At 40.2% G+C, this 20,032-nt stretch overlaps 1 protein-coding gene across 2 annotated transcripts in view; it reads left to right on the top strand.

The window, feature by feature from the left end:
* Window positions 1-20,032, top strand: part of LOC109628853 (integrin alpha-5-like) — a 44,429-nt gene that overhangs the window by 17,119 nt on the left and 7,278 nt on the right. For both annotated transcript variants that reach the window (XM_069513112.1, XM_020086274.2), the window contains exons 8-20: window positions 705-749; window positions 1,000-1,043; window positions 1,240-1,296; window positions 3,440-3,492; window positions 4,509-4,717; window positions 5,047-5,238; window positions 5,327-5,372; window positions 5,459-5,566; window positions 7,290-7,345; window positions 7,711-7,868; window positions 10,102-10,239; window positions 14,807-14,874; window positions 19,779-19,929. In XM_069513112.1, coding sequence (XP_069369213.1) covers window positions 705-749; window positions 1,000-1,043; window positions 1,240-1,296; window positions 3,440-3,492; window positions 4,509-4,717; window positions 5,047-5,238; window positions 5,327-5,372; window positions 5,459-5,566; window positions 7,290-7,345; window positions 7,711-7,868; window positions 10,102-10,239; window positions 14,807-14,874; window positions 19,779-19,929 — 1,325 coding nt within the window. The remainder of the gene's footprint in view (window positions 1-704; window positions 750-999; window positions 1,044-1,239; window positions 1,297-3,439; window positions 3,493-4,508; window positions 4,718-5,046; window positions 5,239-5,326; window positions 5,373-5,458; window positions 5,567-7,289; window positions 7,346-7,710; window positions 7,869-10,101; window positions 10,240-14,806; window positions 14,875-19,778; window positions 19,930-20,032) is intronic.

Here is a 20,032-nt window from a genome sequence, read left to right on the forward strand (position 1 = left end):
ATTTACTACTATTACTTCTCACCCTAATATATATAAAAATATATATATTATTATATGCAGAACCCCCCTACTAAACACAACTGTGGTGGTGCAGATGATAGACATCAAACTGGCATTGTTTTCAAGTAATCTCTGACTTGTGCCAGCAGATGTATCTGTCCAATTTCCAGTGTTGACAGACTTGACACACAATGGTTGTTTTAGAATTATTTTTATGTTTTCATTTTACATCCTGACTGTGAGTCTTAAGTGTCTTATGAGCCTGAAATGCTACATGACACCACCAACACTGGAGTTCATCCTGTTAAAGAGGACTTTTTTTTCTCCACAGTTGCCAATGCTTAATTGTTGTGGGAACAGTTTCTTTATAATTGTCTAAGGTCTTGGCCTTACTATAGCAGTTTTAAGACATGAGCTCCTGAGAATGTCCGCAGAATTAGATTCCGACTTTATCAGAAATTTGGCTTTCACAGTTGCAGGAGAGTCTCCGCTCAGTTGCGTGCACAACAGAAATCTCTGGGTGGCACAACAGGCAGGAGGCAAGATGTAACGTATAGATTCTGCTGTGGATATCACATGTTTTTGTATAAAGCACATTGACACCAAATGCTTTCTCGATATCATTGTTGGTGTATGTGTGACGGAGAAAGTCCTCAGAAAGTCTGGACAGTAAATTCTGTCTCTACTCTACATCCCCCCTCTAGGTTACTCTGTGGCTGGTGGCGAGTTCAGCGGGGATGATGAGGAAGGTGAGTTTGCAGGCCCTCCATCATGTCTAATATGTAACTGCTCAGTCTGGGCAAACGAAATTGGTTTGTAACATAAAGGAATTATTAAATTGTTCAGGAATCATGAACATTTAGAAACCCAAAGAATTATGAAGAAATCGAATAACTGTGGGTGTTTTTATCGTCTGGTAACAAGCTATACCCAACACCGGAGTTCTTATTTATTACTCATGTTTTGGAATGACCCCTGTTCTTCACGCCTTTGTTGCAGATTTCATTACGGGGGTTCCAAAAGGACTCATGCTGTATGGTTTAGTAAGGAGCCAACATATTTTCATTCATTTCGCATTTACATTTTACAGCAAATGGTCAAACCAAAACACACAAAGTAAAATCTCATCCACCTAAAACTAGGTGCAGTAAAAAGGAATACAGCTGAATTTTATCATGCATTTTTGACAGTATGAGCTACAATGTGTAATCAGTAATGACTTTTGTGTGTCTCTAATAGGTGTCCATATTAAATGGAAGCAATCTGAAGTCTATGCTCAACTTGACAGGGGAGCAGGTATGTGCACATCTGGCTGGAGATTTTCTGTACTTTGGCCTGGCCCCTTGTTTTCATATGTGGGTACACACATTTAAGGTGGCATGTGTAGAAGATGAAGGAATTTGCCCTGTGGAGAGGACGCCTATATCAGGGTCAGAGGTTTGGCTTACAGTAAGCACAGCTCATGGCTTCTAAAATCTGTAAATCAAACCCAGAAGCAGCAGACGCCACAACAGTGTTCACGTTGTCACTGCACTTGTTCAGTATGTGAGTACTGAGCAGAGGTGGAATTGTTCCATTAGACACTCTGGGCTTTTAGTCACACTGTTAAAAATATAACAGATGAGAGCCACAGTGTGCCAAAGGTGCCAGTAAAGGATATGCTCAAGTCTATAATGATTCAAAACTGACACATTGAACAGGTCACTGGTCATTATGTTTGTGCTGCCTGACTAAACCTGCCTCTCAAAACCTTTTTCATCATAAATTAAAATCCACATCCACTGCTCTTTATGCTAGTTCACCTGACAGAATTATGAGGCGTCATCAGTTTTTTGAAATGCCCTCTTTGCGCTTCCTTAGACACGACAGAATCACAATACAGATATTTTCTCCTTTGTATTAATTTATCATTATTAGGTTTTTTGGTATTAATGTGAATCTTGGACAACTCAAGTTTCTGAAACCTCATTTATTAACACTGAACTTTGACCATTGAAATCAATTATGACACAAAAGAAGTACACATCACTTGTATTGAAATCTCTATTTGAAGACAGAAGGTTACTCTGGAAACCAAATATCTTTGTGACATCACATGGAACAACTTGTTGTTAGTTTCACAAGGCTTCAGAGCATGTGACTGAGACACATGGGAGAACATGTGTCTGAGTGTTTGTGTTCAGTGTGAGAGTTCATCACTGAGTGTTCACTGTGTCAGTGTCAGGGTGGAGGGATCTGAGTAAACTGTGAAGTCATAGTGAGAGTGATCGGAAGTAAACTCCAGCCTCCCTAACTCTCTGCTCTCTGTGGATGAACGCTGCTTCCTCTGTGGGTCCTGGGACTCTGCTGTAGAAGTCAGCTGAGAAAACACACCAGAGGGTCTTTGTGCAGAGACCATGCTGCTTTGGTGAATAAGACTTTAAAATGTGTCTTTTTTATTGCCATTATTCAAAATACAAAGATGATTCCTGCAACATTTTGCTCACTGTGTTAGGGCAACTGTTGAAAAAAAAACTTGCTGATATTCTTGAGACATAGTTGTAACAGGGGTTGCACAGTACTGCAGCAGTCCGTTCGAGTACCGGCTTGGCCCAGTATTCATCTTCTCCACATGTCTGTGTCGGTTTTACTAGCTTTCTCCCACAGTCCAAACACATGCTGTTAACTGGAGACAGTCCAAATAGTGGTATAGATAATTTCTGGAGTCATTGAGAGAAAACTGCTGATACACTACTTTCACCAACCTTGGAATCACATTTTAGAATGTTGATGACCAGAAAATGCAATTTTTAACTGGTGATCTCACATCACCACAGATGAACAATCGGCCGGTTCATCTCTATATAAAATGCTGATCATATCTGGGTGTGAATGAAGACAGTTCTGATCCTACAGGGCATCATAGTGGAGTTTGTCCTGAGCTTCAGTTTGATTTATGTGCTTCAATGAGCTGTTTGTGTGATACAGACAAACAATGCCAATCATTCTTAAAAAGGTTAGAAGGTTAAAAGGTTCTCCAAAATTCACATTATGTGGCTCAACTACAACATCACTTTGACTTGAGAGTGACTAAACTTGACTAATTTTTCAAATATGGTATGAAAACTAAACCGGAAAACACCAAGCCCCCATGAGTATTCTCTCTGAGTGAGATTTAAAGGAGTTTGAGTCCACAATACCCAGACCCCCTACCTCTCCTCGAACTTACAGAAGCTCTAACTCTGAGCTGCATGAAAAGAGAGAAGAGGACACCCCAGGGGATTGTGGGATTGAGAGATTGGAGAGGGAAGCTTCTGGGGGTAGTGGTGTAAGGTACAAAAGTCAAAAGTACACGCAGAAAGAAAATGAAATTGGCAAAAAAGAGGATCTAAAAAAAAAGGGATCTATCCACCATGGTGTGATTACAGGCTAACTGGCTCTTGTTTGTAATACTTTCCAGATGGGGTCCTACTTTGGCTACGCAGTGGCAGCCACCGACATCAACAACGACGGGTGAGTGAATGGAGAGACAGATGGTTGCAAAAAAAGAAGCTGAAATGGGTGAGAGAGAGAAACTGGAGGAGAGAAGTTATGGGTCACAGAAACATTGGCCAACACTGGGACTTTTTAGAAGTTTCCAACACTTGTTCTCTCACCCTTTCACTCTGTAATGTGTCAACAAAATGTCCCCTCTTGTGAAAATATTTTGCACTATCATTCTGTGAATAGTCTCTGTGTGAAGCTCTTCCGTCAGTTTCACTTCTCCAACTCCGAAAGAATCACAGCCTGAGAACTTTGCTTTTAAAGTTTCACTGTACACCTTAAAATGACCTTAGAATGATTGTCCTTTTTAAACGGATTCAAAGTATATGCTTTGCATGTAAATGATGCTGTGGTTGATTTGAAAATGCTTTCAAGTAATTGTGCTGAATATTAAATTCAATTCACTGTTATTTGTATAGCGCCAAATCATGACATACATTATCTCAAGGCTCTTTACACAGTAAGGTCGAGACCTAAGAAAATTATAGAGAAAATCAACAGTTCCCACAATTTTATATGCTGTCTTTTAATACTGTTATTAATGTAGTATCAGTGAGTCAGAGGGACAGACATTTCCCCTTTCATTGTTCTATTGTGATGGACATGAGGTAAGCAGTAGGAGTTTGATATCATACTGTCCTCAAGTTAGTGTCTTCAAGGGAGATTACGAAAGGGGAAAACTAATTTAGACACTTGGGGCTCTATCTGACGCTTTGCTAGCTTCAAAGTGACACACTTGTCATTTTCCCATCCAGTGTGCACTTCACCAGAAGTCTGTACACACACTGGGACACGCAGCAGGAATGATGCATGGAAATTGGGAAATTAAAGGAGTACACACAAACAGATACCTGTCTTATGCAGGGAAGTGTTTTCTCTTTGTTATAACAAAAGTCTGCAAAGGTGCAGCAGCACCTGCCCAGTAAAGGGAGTGGGAGATGGCGTTCTGATGGGTTTACCACCTACACTTTGCTTGCCTCACCCAGTCTGGATGACCTGGTGGTGGGAGCTCCTATGTTCATGCGCCGAGGGACCAATGGGCGTCTGGAGGAGCTGGGCAAGGTGTACGTGTACCTGCAGAGGGGCCCTTTGCTGCTGGAGCCAAGCCAGTCCAACCTCCTCGGCCCGCAGCCCTTCAGCCGGTTTGGCAGCTCACTGGCTCCACTGGGTGATCTCAACCAAGATGGATTCAATGGTACTGGTGTAACATGCAGCATGAATTACATGTTGGACAGCAGATGATTATTATTTTGTTTGCATATTTTATTTTATTTATTTAACCATTCGATTTTTTTTTCATACTAAAACTTGATATGAAGCTCTCTGCGATGCATTGCAATTTTTTCTAATCAAAGTGGTCAATTAACTAAGTTATTATAAAAAGTCAGCATTTTTTTGAGTCATGATTCAGCCAAGATTTAGAAATATATGCATGTTGTGCTACAAGTACTGTAAGCTGCTGTGTATGTAAAATACATCAATTACGATACGCTCATTTTTCATGTTGCTGTTGCTTACCATCAGACATGGCCATTGGCTGTCCCTATGGAGGAGACGACCAGCAGGGATTGGTCCTCATTTATAACGGTCATGCTGGAGGACTGATGGACACGCCCACTCAGACTCTCTCTGGCCAATGGGCTTCCAGCTCTTTCCCAGCCAGTTTTGGGTTTGCTTTGCGTGGCAACAGAGACCTGGATCAAAATGGCTACCCAGGTACTGCAGGAAGCCATCCACCAGCAGACCTCTATCAGCACTCCAACTTCTTGTTGAACTTCATCTAACTGTCTTTCCCCTGTTGCAGATCTGATCGTTGGTGCTTTTGGGGCAGATAAAGCAGTGCTTTACAGGTACGTTACCACTCAGCGGTGTTAGGAGATATAAATAGACCCTCTATGTGTATTCTTATTCTTCCGTGCTCTGTGTCTTTAATCAGGGCTCGACCAATAGTGAGCGCCAGCGCATCCCTCACAGTGCAGCCGACCATGTTCAACCAGGAGGAGAAGACTTGTAGGCTGATCAATGAAACCACTGATGTGTCTTGGTAAAGTTCACTTGTATACTAATTAGATGATTATACAGTGTTTGATCCAACAGTATTTGTGACTGCACTGGATAGGTCTTTAATGCTTGAACAGAAACCCTAAGAGTTTAAGAGAGGTTAGAGTGAGCGCTCTGACAGAATAACAGAACATGGAAAAAGTCTTGGAAATGTTATGTAACACACATCTTAGTTCAATTCCAGCTTTCTAAACTATCCCTCACGAGAATGTCAAATGACTTCATGCTCACCAGTTTCCTGTTCAGGCTGCTTCGCACTTCACTCTCAGTATTCTCAGAAGCAGTGAATAAAAGGGAAAACGCCCCACGCTCTAAGTCTGGATGAAGCTGTTTCCACGAGCTCAGTTGACCTTTGTTTTAAACGTGGAACCCTTTAAGACCACTTTGTCAAACTGCCTGTATTTGTAGTATCTGCCCAGTAGGGTGATACAAGGACGTCTTGTTTTTGTGTTTATTGATGTTTCTGCTGCCTTGGAAACAGAAAAGGAGATGGAGGGAGCAGAAAGGAGGAAGTGGGAGAAAGGTGGAGTCACTGTATGGAAATATGAAAAAGTGGACAAAATAAAAGTGGAGTAGTGAGCTCTGAAAAGGTTGGAAAAGGGTTGTAACTTGAAATGACTCAGATATTATTTGGCATCAGCACGTCTCCATAAACAGCATGAGGCGTACCCTCAATTCATGTGAGCATTAACAGAACCACATTCATATTTATGTGTGTCTGTATTGATTTTCTGTTGCATTTGGTGCTTTTAAGTTGTAATCCTTGAGATTTGCACTCCTTATTTGGTTTGGCGACACCCATGGTTACTGTGGTTAAAGCAAGTGTGGTCTAAAGAGCTATTTTCTCACAAAGAGCCACAGCTTTATACAACCAATCAGTGTTAAAAGTTAAAAGAGATAAAGTGATCTTATTGTTACTGGTCGCAGTCCACCTACAAAAGTCTCAAATTGTTCTTCTGGGTCTTGGCAACATTACATATCTCAACGATAAATCTCTCTCTCAACCGTGCAGCAGCTTGTTGTCCCTCCTCTGCTTGTTGCCTCTCTCTCCTCGTTCACTCTGCAACAACCGAGTCTCATGAGAGTTGAAAGTGAGCCTCCCTCTCTAAGTTGTTGCACGAAGTCGGAGGTAGAAACATAAGTAAGAGTTGGAAAGAAGAATTTGGATTTTATAGAGACAAACTGTTATGACTTTTTCTGATGTGGACAATGAAAGCATTTGACATTGATGGTCTTCCCTTCTTGTTTGAGCAGGAGTATATGGACGGAGAGCTCAAATTGAAGCGCAAACGAGGAGAGAGGGAGACTTCTCATTGAGGGAGACATGTTTAATGTTGCCACACTCTTAGCAAAAATCCAGAATAACAGTTTCAGCCTTATATTGGTGAGACAAAACTTGAAATCTTGGACATTTGTGGACTGTCGCAGTTGCCCCAGGACATTCTATTGTAGACTGTTCAGACAGTGTAAATGGAGTGACGAAGATGTGTGTGGAAACCGAATAGGAAATCTGAATCAGGAGCTGGAATCCCAGACTCAACTACAATATTAAAGGATCATGATTATAAATCCTTTAAATGATCATTTCAGCCATAAGCAGTAACCAAAATCGGACCTCATGAAAAATCTTTGTGCGTTATGATTGAAGCTTTGTGTGGACGTATGTGAAGACTTTTTGTGTGTTTTTGTCTGTGTTCAACCTCCAGTGTCAGCATCACGTTCTGCCTGCTGGCTAAAGGAAAGCACCTCCCCTCTCATCTAGGTGAGGCACAAACACACACACACACACACACACACGCACGCACACACACAGATGGTTCCTATTACCTTGCTTTCTTTGTGTAGCCACAAGTATGCTGGACCTCACTGTGGTCAATTTGGCAGTTAAGATCAAGATAAAAGAACAATCATGTAAATACAGGGTAACTCCGGCAGTTAAGAAAAGTGTGTGTGTGTGTGATTATTTTAAACGCATGCAGTGTGTATTGTCTATGTTGTCTGCATAGTTGTTGTCATGTGGGCTGCAGCAGTACCCTCACTGTCTTTCTCTATACTGTATGGAGAACGAACAGCATGCAATAGTACTTTACATAACAGTAGTTCCCACTGTTTGTGTGTTTTATCAAGGCTTTGTGGTGGAGGTTCAGTTGGACAGTATGAAACAAAACCAGAAGGAATCCACAAGGAGGACTCTGTTCCTGGACAGTCAGCTGCCCAGTCTGGTGAAGACTTACAGCCTCACTAATGGAGAACCCTCGTGCCATGACACCATGATCTATCTTCGGGTCAGTCACAATAGCTGTGTTTAAACATCACTGTCAAACAGATTGGAAATGATCTAAGTATTTCATATCACAGTCTTTATGCCCTTGTGCTGTAGGCGATACGTTCAGTTGGACTGATGGTTGACCTGATTACATTTTGGTGGAGAAAGGTCAAGGTGGCCTCACAAATTATATTTTTAACCTATGGAACATGGTATCCTATGTCTGCTTTGGGAATTTCTTCATATTTTGATCAGTTGTCACTTGGGTTCAAAATTGATTAGACTTCAGGGACCAGGTCACAGTAACCTCATGTGAGTCTGGCCGTTCGTCTGATAGCTCTTTAAACATTATAGTTTGGACCAAACCTGTTGCTGTCAACGTGACTAAAAACAATGAAGTTAACTTATTTGTATTGGGAATTGTACGTTGTACTTGTATGAGCTCTGTTTTTATCTTTTGTGCAGGTACAAACGCACAAATGTGCATGGAAGGTTAGGGTTAGCTAGCATGCAAACAACAAATGGACTCAAAATCAGCTTTGTAAATATTTTATAAAGAAGCTTAGGGAGTCATGGACACACATAAGGTGACAAACCTAATGTTATGGTTGGACTGTTTGTAAGGCTTAATTGTTGTTGTACAGTTGTTTCCAGGTGAAAGCCTGTCATCTTATAAACAATAACACAAAGTCCCACTTTTTATTCCTCAAAAGGCGAGTAGCAACAAAACATAAAACAACTTTTGATCAATATATGATGGAGAGAATATTTAAATGGTGCCTGAATCATGAGATTATCCACTTTTTAGCAACTCAGGCATCAGGATTGATTTACAGTGCATGCAAGCATGTGGTAAGGGAACAGAAGCTAGCTGGCTCAGAGGAGGGGAAATTTCCCAGCACTATTAGTAGGCGTGTGTGGGTGTATTACTTGGCCTTTAGTGGTGCCACTGAACTTCCTATTCATAACCCTCAGCTGTGGGAAAAGGTAGATTTCCACCAAAATTTAAATGGAGCTTCAATTGAGCAAAATATAACATTTCACATTGACAAAAAAAGAAGAAGAAGGGTGGGGCAGGACCCAAGGAAGATGGGCGGATGGTGCAGATCCATGATTTCATTTTTCACATTCTTTCACATTGTTAGGGCGTTTTTCAACATTTCTGTTGACTTCTCTCAGAATCATTTATGGATATTGATGAAAATGGTTAGGGGACTGGTTTTTATGAGTGTGTGTAATTTGGTGCAGATCCAAATAAATATCCCGATCTCGTGAATTTAAATGTGGTTAAATAGTTTTAGTTCCCTTTAAAGTGATGTTTAATGCCTCCATCCGAGGAAGAAACAAAGACACATCATTTACAAACATTCAAGTATTGTGCACAGTTTCACAGTCCAGTCATCTCAGGCTCTTTATAGCCTAACAAATGTTCTGCTTCTCGAGGCTGTGAAAGAGTCCTGCTGCTTTTTATTGATGTCATCTAATCCTTGGCTGTTTTGCACCTGCAGCACCAGGTGAATGCAGTTAACTATCCGCTACAGAGTGAGGTTAAAGCAAAGTCATTTCCTAATTGGCCGAGCTTGAAGTTTCTGTTTGAAGTTCCATTTGGTGAAACTGCTACAACACCAATCTTCTCGTCACTCAGTGGTGACCTGATCAAAGTGAATGTCTGACTAACACGGTAAAGTCATACGTGTAGGTGTTCACTGTTAGAGCATAATGATCAGAGGAGTCTGTTCTCTGACAGGACGAGAGATGGTCTGAGTAGAACCTGCCAAACATGCACTCACCTGTCAGTCCACACTTATCTGTCTTCACGTTTCTTTAGTCATTGTGGGTGGTCAAATAGAATTCATGTCACATCATCACAGAAAGCTAAAGCAGTTTGAATTCCCCATTTAAGCAAGTAGTTTCAATAACATCTGCTTTTGATTTCATTCTGTGACTGTTCTTCTAGAGCATTTGTAACAGGGTTTCTCAACCGTCTCCACTGAAAGACTGAAAACATCTACAGAATTATAATCATTACAATTATAGTGTTTTAGCCATCTTATACAATTGCACCTCACCTGTTGTCCAATTCAGATTAGATACACCTCTATAAAAATGAACCATCACTATAATCCTGAAAATCCTGAAGTTAGATAACCAAAAACTCTTCGTAGTACAAACCAGGGGTTCATCAGTCTATAGAGACAATATGTGTGATTTGTGTCATCAACATTACTCAAACGTTGGCCTCTCTGTTGCAGGGTGAAGAGGAGTTTCGGGATAAACTCTCTCCCATTTATATCAGTCTCAACTTTAGTCTGGATCCTCAATCTACAGTGGCCGAGCACGGCCTCAGACCGATCCTGGATTATGAGACGGAACAGCTCATAGAGCAGAAGGTAAGAATTATCTGATGACACACATGAACTCATGAAACCGGATAAAGACCACACATTTCACACAGTTACATCCAACTGCTCCACATTTCTGAGCAGCATTTGAAGGAGCCTTCAAAATGGGACAGTGTACTCTCGAGCGCTGTGATGAATTGAGACACAGATTATGACCTTCTCTAATATGATCATAGAACAGAGACCTCTATGCAGCCTGAGAGGCCAAGTCACAGTATTGAACATAAGCAGGCCCAAGACAGTACAAAGATTCTGTTCAAAGAAATATCAGTGATCAAATTAAACTAAAATACGAAATGTTAGTTGGAGAACATGGATTTGGAAAGCCTTATGTTGGATCAAAAACAAAATTTGCTATGACATATTTCCATCTATGTAGCAGTTGCTAGTCAATTGGATTAATGGTTTTAGTAATTTTCAATAGAAATTCCTGATTGCAGCAGTTCTCCCACTTTCCTTCATAAACAGTTCAGTACAGGTCAAATAGAACAATTAATTTACTCAGGGAAACTCATTTTCACTTTATTCTGATATCTACACCAGATAAATAAGACAATTGTTCACAGTTTAAGTGATAATGTAAATAAGGCCTTATACATTTTAAGTTGACTGGGTTAAGAGCACTTTATACACAAAGGATATTCTCAAATTTAAACATTTGAAAGTAATATTGGTTTGCATTCACAGTGTACGCTGCTTGAACATTAATATCAAGGTCGAGAATTTTCCAAATGGAGTCTCCAAACTTGACTTCACTGAAGCTCTGCTCTGTTTCAATTCTCCTTGGAAGATGAGCTCTCCGGGGATATAGTGTGTCTGAGTAGAGTTATGACGTGTATCTACATATCACATTACCACACCAAACAGCCAGACCGCACCACTTAGATGGCCACACGCCTCGTATTTTGTGAACTAAACAGATGGTCACCACAATGATTACCAGAGGAGAGGGAGCGTAAGAGAAGCCACCGGGAATATTTTCGCTTAACTTCACCAAACAATGTAAAATCATGTACAAGTTGTTCTTATACACACGCTGGATTTCTGAACTCTATTTGTTTAACTTCATTCTGCCCACCCCTGCACTGTTTACATTCTGCATGCAGGAAATGTATTTGAAAGGCAAAGACAGAGGTTACAGGCAGCCATTTTGAACCTGGCATCAAACGTGAGAGCCTTCTGTGATGCTGAAGCCCACATGGTTAGAGGTGGTGGGTCAGGCCTGATAGAGCAGGAGCTGATTACAGCACTGTTGGTGGGTTTTCTGTTTTTTTCGTTTCCTTTATTAAGAGCTGGAAGGTTTATGGAGCACTGGCGAGTCATGGCTCTGCAAAAACACAGAGGGCGGACTGACAGCTCCGTTTGGGGCGGGGCTCAGCTCTCAGACATCTGGTTGTGGTTTGTTTATGTATGTTGTCAGTGGTCTCCTCACCAAAGCAAGAGCCAGAGCCTTGAAAAAACGTGCACATGTTTATGCGAGTGATATAAGGTTAAGTGAGTATGTGAGTGTGTATGTCATGTGCTTGTAACTGGCTGTTTTTATGGAATCCTTGTTTTTATAAGACTCACTATGTGAAAGGAATCAACAGACGCATGTTCTTATATTCATGGATGGGACATTCTGCGTATTTGTAGGAGAAAGGTTTTGCCACAAAACTTGGGGTGATGCAGGATGGGTCAAGAAATAACTAATTCAGTTTTGATCAGGGGGCTGGCTGAGAATTTCTAAACTCATTTTCTTTAACATGGTGTTTTCAAAAATTTGCCAGAGAATAATTCGTGGATCCAGGAACTGTTAGGCCTTGGCTGAGCAAAGCTTTGCACTATCTTGTGTGTTATTGTGGTTCAGTATAGCTATAGTGCTAGCAGCTGCAGCTCAGAAAGCAGAGCAGGTAGTTCACTAAGGCCAGTGGTTTAAGCTGCATCACCCCACTCCACATGCCGAAGTATCCTTGGGCAAGATACTGAACCCTAAACTGCCTTTGACGGCTGTGTCTGCACTCTGTGAGTGATGTGTGAACGGAACCTCGCGGGCAGCACTTAAACAGGAGAAAACTGGGTTGAAACAAAATGGTTACTCTCCCCTACAGCTTCCTGGCCTAAAGTCTTACAAAGAATCCCCAAACTAACAGTAGCAGTTAAGGAAAAAGTCACTAGTACAAGCGGGTAAACAGCTCAAACAGGTACATACACACAGCATACACACAGCAGACAACAGTATACACACAGCAGACAACAGCAGACACACAGCAGCGAGCAGAGCAGGAAGCGAGTGACGAGAAGCTCCTCAGCTTTATACTCTCCAGCTTGATTAGGACTCCAGGTGTACACAGGCACCACCCACTGTGGAGGCGGAGCTGAGGATCAGCAGCTGACTAAAAGCGGCACACACACACAACAGCATCCAAAAAACAGTTATATTCCTTAAGAGGAATGTAACATACCATGTTTGAGTATTAGTGGTGGTAGTAGTAGCAGTATTCAAGGAATACTTATTATTATAGTTTTTTGTATTACCTGTATTTTAAGAGTAAACACGCACATTCCTATGCAAGTTTTGGAACTTCAGTTCCCATGTTCCCCGTAATATTGTCATTTAATCAGCTGCTGTGTTTCATTATTCATTATTTCCTATTACTGACAATTGGTTCAGTAGTATCACCGTTATTTATCATCATTAATAACATCGATAAAGTTGCCAGACACACTGCTTTTTACATTCATAATGTTGTGCACTATATAGCAAACACTTTTATTCTCTAATCACTGTATAGTGTTTTTTAACATAGCAAGAGGGCTACAGCTTGAGCTGTGATTTTACCCTGCTTGTTTACATTTTGGCAAATTAACCATTAAAATATGACAAATAAGTCATATGTGTGAAAATGTCCTAATCATGATAACATTTAGTTTATATGTAGTCTCATGCTTTGCTCCATTATGCTCACAGTTGAGCATGTCCATTATGGAAAGTGACACCATAGTCAATTGAATGCATGCAACAAATCGTTGTGACATTTCTGCCAATAAAACCAATTCGATTTGAGTTCTCATGATAGTTATTTTTATTGATATTGTTCTGTTCATTTGTCAAATTTGGCACTTGCATCTCGTCTGGGTTTTATATCTTAAGGTCCAAACCGTGAATAGAAAGATGTTGTAATATTTTGTTTGTTACCTCTGCCCTGTTTGTTTGGAAGTTAAGGAGCAGATTTCCATGCAACTTGGTGGATGAAAAGGACATTGGCCAAGAAAGAGCCCAGATAATTTTGGCACAGATCTGGACAAAGCGACAAATGGGGGATTTTTTTTTGGAAAAATGGAACCCCTTGGTGAAGGAATGTGCTCCACCTCCATTCTATCTGAAGTGATTGAACGTTCCAATCTTTTTAAGAGAATGTATTGTAATATACAGAGACGTGTTTTGTTATTTAGCTGAATTGTGATATTTCGCTGAAGTCGATAAAAAACATTCCCAGACGTTTACTCACACTTAACATTTGATCCTTACTCTGGTGTTGTCCCACAGGCAGTGAGTAGTCTGAACATGCAGTGGAGTAGTCATTTCTCTACCAGGTATAATTATGATGTTTGTATTTTCCTCGCATGCCAAAAGGGCAACAGCTCGGTCTAATGGATGGAAACACGGCTTACGTGGATCAAATGTGAGGGAAGATATAGAGATGAAAGTGAAGAAGTGATCAAAAGTGGTTGGAAACAAAAGTGAAAGATAAGTTGGGAGCCATCACTTCATCTTAGTGAGCCAGTCACAGAGCATGCGAGCTCATGTCTGCTCAGTGTGAAATGAGCGATGGAGTCCAAAGTGAATGTAAAACCAGGAAGGAGGAATCTCCACGGAGACACTGTTAACCATTGCCAGGCTGATTCTTCACTCTCTGTAGCATTCTTTTAGGATCTAATGTTTCCCATATGTTGGAGAGACGGGGCCGTGCGGCAACAATGACAGGAGAGAACACAAAGGAGAAATGGTGGAGACAGAAAAGAGAGAGTAAAACAGAAGATTTAATGGATCCACTCGAAAAGACAGTATCATTTAAATGACATTTATCTTTCACCAAGACATCCATAAGAACTACGGTTTTCACTCTTTTAATCGAGGCTTCTCCACAAAACAAAACACAGGCTCAGACTGAATTCATCATCCTTTCATCCTTCTTAGCCTTCGCCATGTTTCTCTGTTCTTTTCTTTCTTCTCTCCCACATGTAAAACATGCATCACTTCTCTCCTGCCAGTATAAAGGATCCTGCTTTCACACAGCGTCTTGGCGTCTGGTTGTTACAAATATTGTTACAGTTTTTGTGCATATATGGAGGATATGTATAATCTATATCCCACTTTAGCCTTTAATTAAAACACAAATCTAGTCTACTGGCTTCTGTAAACATCCTCTTCCTCCAAGGCTTTATTCTCTACGTACCTTCGGACTCTGTTCCCTAGGCACTTCTCTCTCTCTCTCTCTTTTAGCCCTAATATCCATTCCTTGCTTTTCCCTCTTCCCCCCCATTTATGTCTTTTCTTCTCTCTCTCTCTTAGGCCCAGATTCAACTGGACTGCGGAGAGGACAACATCTGTGTGCCCGACCTCAAGCTGGCTGTAATTGGGTGAGAGGAAATCACCTTTGCATACCTGTTTCCAAAAACACAACATTAGACTTGCATATTTTCTTTACAATTTGAAACATGGTTCTATAACATTCTATAACAAAGTTCATTCCACAAGAAAGCATTGTCTATTACAGCAATGCAATGATGAGCACGACGAGTGATTTTATGCACAGAACACAAATGAATGAAAACAAAGAAAGAAACATGTAAAAAAAAGAATATAGAAAGAAAGAAAGAAAGAGAAAGACAGAAATATTCTTCTTATTGTCTACCTGATCCAGAACTCTTTAAAAAATACTATATATAAAAGTTAAGGGCACATTCAGCTTTGTAGCATTTGAAATTGTCTCAAAGGTAAAATGATGCAAAGCAAACCCAACTTTAAAACCTGCAGCTATGCTCAATTCTGATCTGCAAAAAACAAAATGTCTTATTGGACGTCTGATGCTTTGCATGGTTTTGATTACTGTGGAGGGAAAACAAGAACGAAGCACGTAAACAACACTTATAGGAACCCCACACAAAAATGTTCCCAAATCACAAGCTACTCAGTTAAAGGCTGTATTAACTGAATTTGAATATAATACCAACTAAACATGGTATAGGTTATGTGTTAAGATTTGAATATTTACACGCTCTTCAGTTACAAAATGCTCCACTATGTTCCTTAGCTTTCTGCCAGCTTTGTCTGTCTGCTGTGTGGTGCTGGGCAGGAAGCAGCAGCTGAGTTGGAAACAGCTGCCTGAGAGCAGTGAAGGAACCACAACAGTGAAGTTGTAGTAAAGCAAAAACCATGAGCTGGAATGATCCATAGGGTTATAGGGAACTAAAGAGTTCTCCACACACACACACACACACACACACACACACACACACACACACACACACACACACATAAGCTACTCAATCCATTCCCTATAGCCCCATAGCCTAACATTTTACACATCACAACTAAATGAAACCCAGTGTTTTTCCTGCTCTGACATCACAACCTGCTTAGTCTATGCAACAACATATTTGTTTTTTTTTGTACCTTGTCCTGAAGAAAACCCACAGGGGTTTGCAGAATTTATTTTAATCAAATTTTTGTTTTATTTAATTTAATTTACAACAGATTTCATTTTATTTCATTTTTATTAAGCTAACGTATACACTGGCAACCTGTCTAGGGTGTACCCTGCAACCTTTAAAGAATAAGCGGTATAGATAATGATAAAATAAAGGTTGGATTTTAGTTTGAAAGTGAAAGTAGACATAGAGGATGAGGATGATAGGTAGGCTGCGGTGCGTGATGGGAGGAGACACTGTCATCTCTGTCAGCATGCCTGGGCCTAACAAGGGAAGATAAGCTCAGTCACCCTAATCTAACCTAAACCTTATGCCAACCCTGCAACCAAGTCTTAACCCTCAAACAGCCCTTTGTCCTCCAAAATGTCTTCACAAGAATAGAAAGTACACACACACACACACACACACACACACACAAACACAGTAGTTTTGTAAGCACTGAATGTAAACAAGTTTTTTCTTACAAAAAACCTTAACTGAGTTTCCCTTTAACTTATGGTTAATTTCCCTTGTGAGTTAACGAGCGATACTGGACAGAGAAGCTGTGTTTTTCAGAAAAAAGAAGAAAAGCATCTTAGGAATGATATACAAAACAGAAACCGTATGTAAAAAGGAGAAGTATACAAATGAGTAAACGCAGTTCGTCAGAGAAAGACTCAAAGACTAAGATTGAGTATACATACAGAGGAAAGATTCCTGACTCTTGGCACACTCACTTATCGTTGATTAATCATGTATCCCAGCTTGTGAATGGACGTGGGCCAAATATTTGGCACCGTATTGGTCCATTCACAAAGCGAACACTCGCTCAGGCTCTGTCCTCCGAGCCAGCTCGCTCTGTTTTTTATTACATGCATGTGATTTCTCTTAGCTGCAGAAATACACTCAGGGCGAAAAAAGTTTCCCATGAAAAGTCAAAGAGGTGCATTTGTAGTTGCCTCGGGACCAAATGATTCAGCACTTTCACTAAACAGAATTTAACCTCGCTGACACAATATAAGACGCAGAGTTTTTCTCTAGCTCGCCAAGAATTTGCAAACAGTGGGATGTTTAACATTCACAGCCCTGAGGTCTGTCGCTGGTGCTCCGGCTGTATCCTCTGGCTTCCATTACACTTTTACGATCTTTATGATTCACTGCTACATATTGTCAACAAATGAAACTGTAGTTTCAGCTTCAGACATGTGTCCATTCTCATCATCTGCTCAGTGTTGGCGTATCAGCGTGGCTTCCTCTGCATTCGCTAAACTTTCCTGAGCCTAATGAAAATCATCTGGTGGTTGTCTCACCTAGCGAGGGGTCACTGTGTCCAGACTCTGAAGAAAGGGGGAGGGGAGGAGGAAATGGGGAATGAAAGAAGAACCCTGATTCCGACCCTCCACCAGACTCCTTTCTCCTCACGACGCTCAATAGAAACATGAATTTACTACCGCAGAGTGTAGCTGCTGGGGGAGGGCTGCAACTGGAGAGTGTCGAGAGGATTTATCACTACGCTGAACGTGTGTTTGCATACAGGGGCGTCACTGTGAACATGCGGAATAAGGTGGGGGTCGGTTTCCTGAGACAAATCACAGTGATCAGATTTGGGTCATTTCCCAGGTCAGTCATGGACAGATATGCAGGGGAAAACGGCCTGTGGGGACAGCTGTCGACAACAAGAGATGCATTGTCTGGAAAAGACTTCACGTCTCTGCTTTTCATTACATTTCACAATCACTGCTTCTTGGGCATTTTGATGAAACGCTGCACAGACTCACTTAAAATGGACTCAGGAGCAGAGATGGCACAAAAACAAAACTGGTGTTTTTGGTAATTTTGTTTCCGTAGATAATTGCGCCATTCGACACTGATAGTAAAAAAGTCATGTTGACATATCACCTCTTCATAGATCTGTTAAGAAACACTACAGCCATGCTAGTTTCTTAGTTTTTTTTCTTTGTTTTGAGCCAAATACTGTATCGCACTGACGATGCTAACATGCTATTTTTAGCATGTATGTGTAACAGGTTAGTCTAGTTTAGTCTAGTTGAGTGTCAATAATATTGATTTTATTCATATAGCAACTTTCAACCACCAAAAAAAGCTAGTTAGTACAATGTCATTTAAAATCCAATACAGAAAATGATACATCTAAACAATATAATATGAAAATATAAAATCTTCACAGAAGATGAATAAAACAACATAATTTAAAAGTAATGGCAAAAGAAACATTAATAATAATAGTGTTGTTGGACATGGGTAAAAAACAATAGAGTTTGTAAACTTAGACAATATATGGAGAGCTGGTGGAGATGGCAGGGAGCGCTTTATTTGGTTGGCAGCACAAACGATAGAGACACAGAGAGGAGCAGTACATTACTGACAGGGCTGGTAAATACTGTGAAAAACTTTCTTTTTTACATTCCATGCATTGCATGTATGAAAAGACCCAAATTGATCACTTTAACCAAATTATTAAACAGCATTTGTATAGGAACAATTCTGTCCCAAGCTTTTTGATCATATAAACCATTCGATCATGATATCCGTGATCACTATATCCAGTTTACCATGCAGTGCCTTGAAGGTTGACTTGCAGTACTTTAAAATTGATTCTGAAACACATCCCATGAATGGAAACAAATATTGAGGGGGGGTTAGTTGCATTATGAACATCCTGAAGTTGTGCAATCATGTTTTGGTTAAGCCACATAATCAGAGCATCAGAATGTTCCAGTCAGGATTTAATAAAAGCATTAATCATTTGTTAGCATGTTAACATTTGCTAATCAGCACTTTACTCAAAGCACAACATCAGTTTCATGGGGGTGTTTGGTCATAAAGGTTAGGACGTATTAAAGATTTGATTTAATTATAGTACTATATGGAAGTTTGAAAGATCCTTACAAGAGATGAAGCCAGGGGATTACTCAAGTCAGTTTGATTCATCCTCTTTAATGTTACTAATGTTACTCTTTTTGATAATTTATTTTTGCACAAATAAAAATACTCCTGGATAACATGATTTTAAAACGATTAAAACGACACTGAGTGTAGCACAAAAAGTCAACTCAACACTTGCTGTGTTTGAAACAAACTTTCCATGAGACCCAGCTGAACATCTTTTCAGTAGCTTTAACGCTGTAGGGACCATTATTTTAATATTAGAGACGGATCATGAAATGGAAGATTGTATTTAATGGGAAGAATGTTGCTTTTGGAGATGAACCCACAAGAGAATTATTTCTGAACACTGTTTTTCTCAGAACATATGTGTGGCTTTCAGCTCATTGTTTTTGTTTTTGTGGTCTGTGGCTTTGCTGTTTTTACTCTTATCGCTCTCATTAATGTTTGCTTCCTGTTGCAGTAGTCACTGGTTTTCAGCAACAGAAGTTTTGAAAAGACTCAGTGTAGTTTCTGCTCAGCACCAGACACCAGACAGGGTACGTTAGTGACAAGCTGGTGAACATAGCAGAGCATTAGCTCCAGATTTAATATTAACATCTGGAGTTGAAGGAGACTGTGTTTGCAGGTAAATATACTGCCCCCATGTGGCCCAAAACAAACCCAACATAAACAAAAACTAATGTCATACAATAGTGAGGATGGTTATATGTTGATACATGATAGGATATTTCTGTTTGTGGTCTTTTTTAAGATTGTATTAATTTATAAAATCATAATAATAATCTATATTCAATTGACCAAAGTAATTCATATTAAAATTACTGCTATATTTTATATTTAATTTGAAAATATTAAACTTAAGACATTTATTTGATACTGTATTGAAGAAAAGTGAAAACATTTATATGAAATACAGTGATGATGTTGTGTTTCTCTTCTTCCAGTGACAGAACAGAGGTTTACCTGGGCGATGAAAACTCCTTGAGTCTCATCTTCAATGCCAGGAACGAGGGAGAGGGAGGGGCATACGAGGCTGAGCTGTATGTGGTACTCCCTCAAGAGGCCGACTACAGCGGGATAGCTCGCAACAATATGGTGAATTGGACGGCCGTCACTGTACTCGCCAAGGCTATGTGTATATGAATAGTCTGTATTTCGGTAGTCTGTATTTCATAAAGCACTTTTCTAGTCTTGAACA

Source organism: Paralichthys olivaceus, chromosome 2, assembly GCF_024713975.1.
Source record: "Paralichthys olivaceus isolate ysfri-2021 chromosome 2, ASM2471397v2, whole genome shotgun sequence".
Lineage (NCBI taxonomy): Eukaryota > Metazoa > Chordata > Actinopteri > Pleuronectiformes > Paralichthyidae > Paralichthys > Paralichthys olivaceus.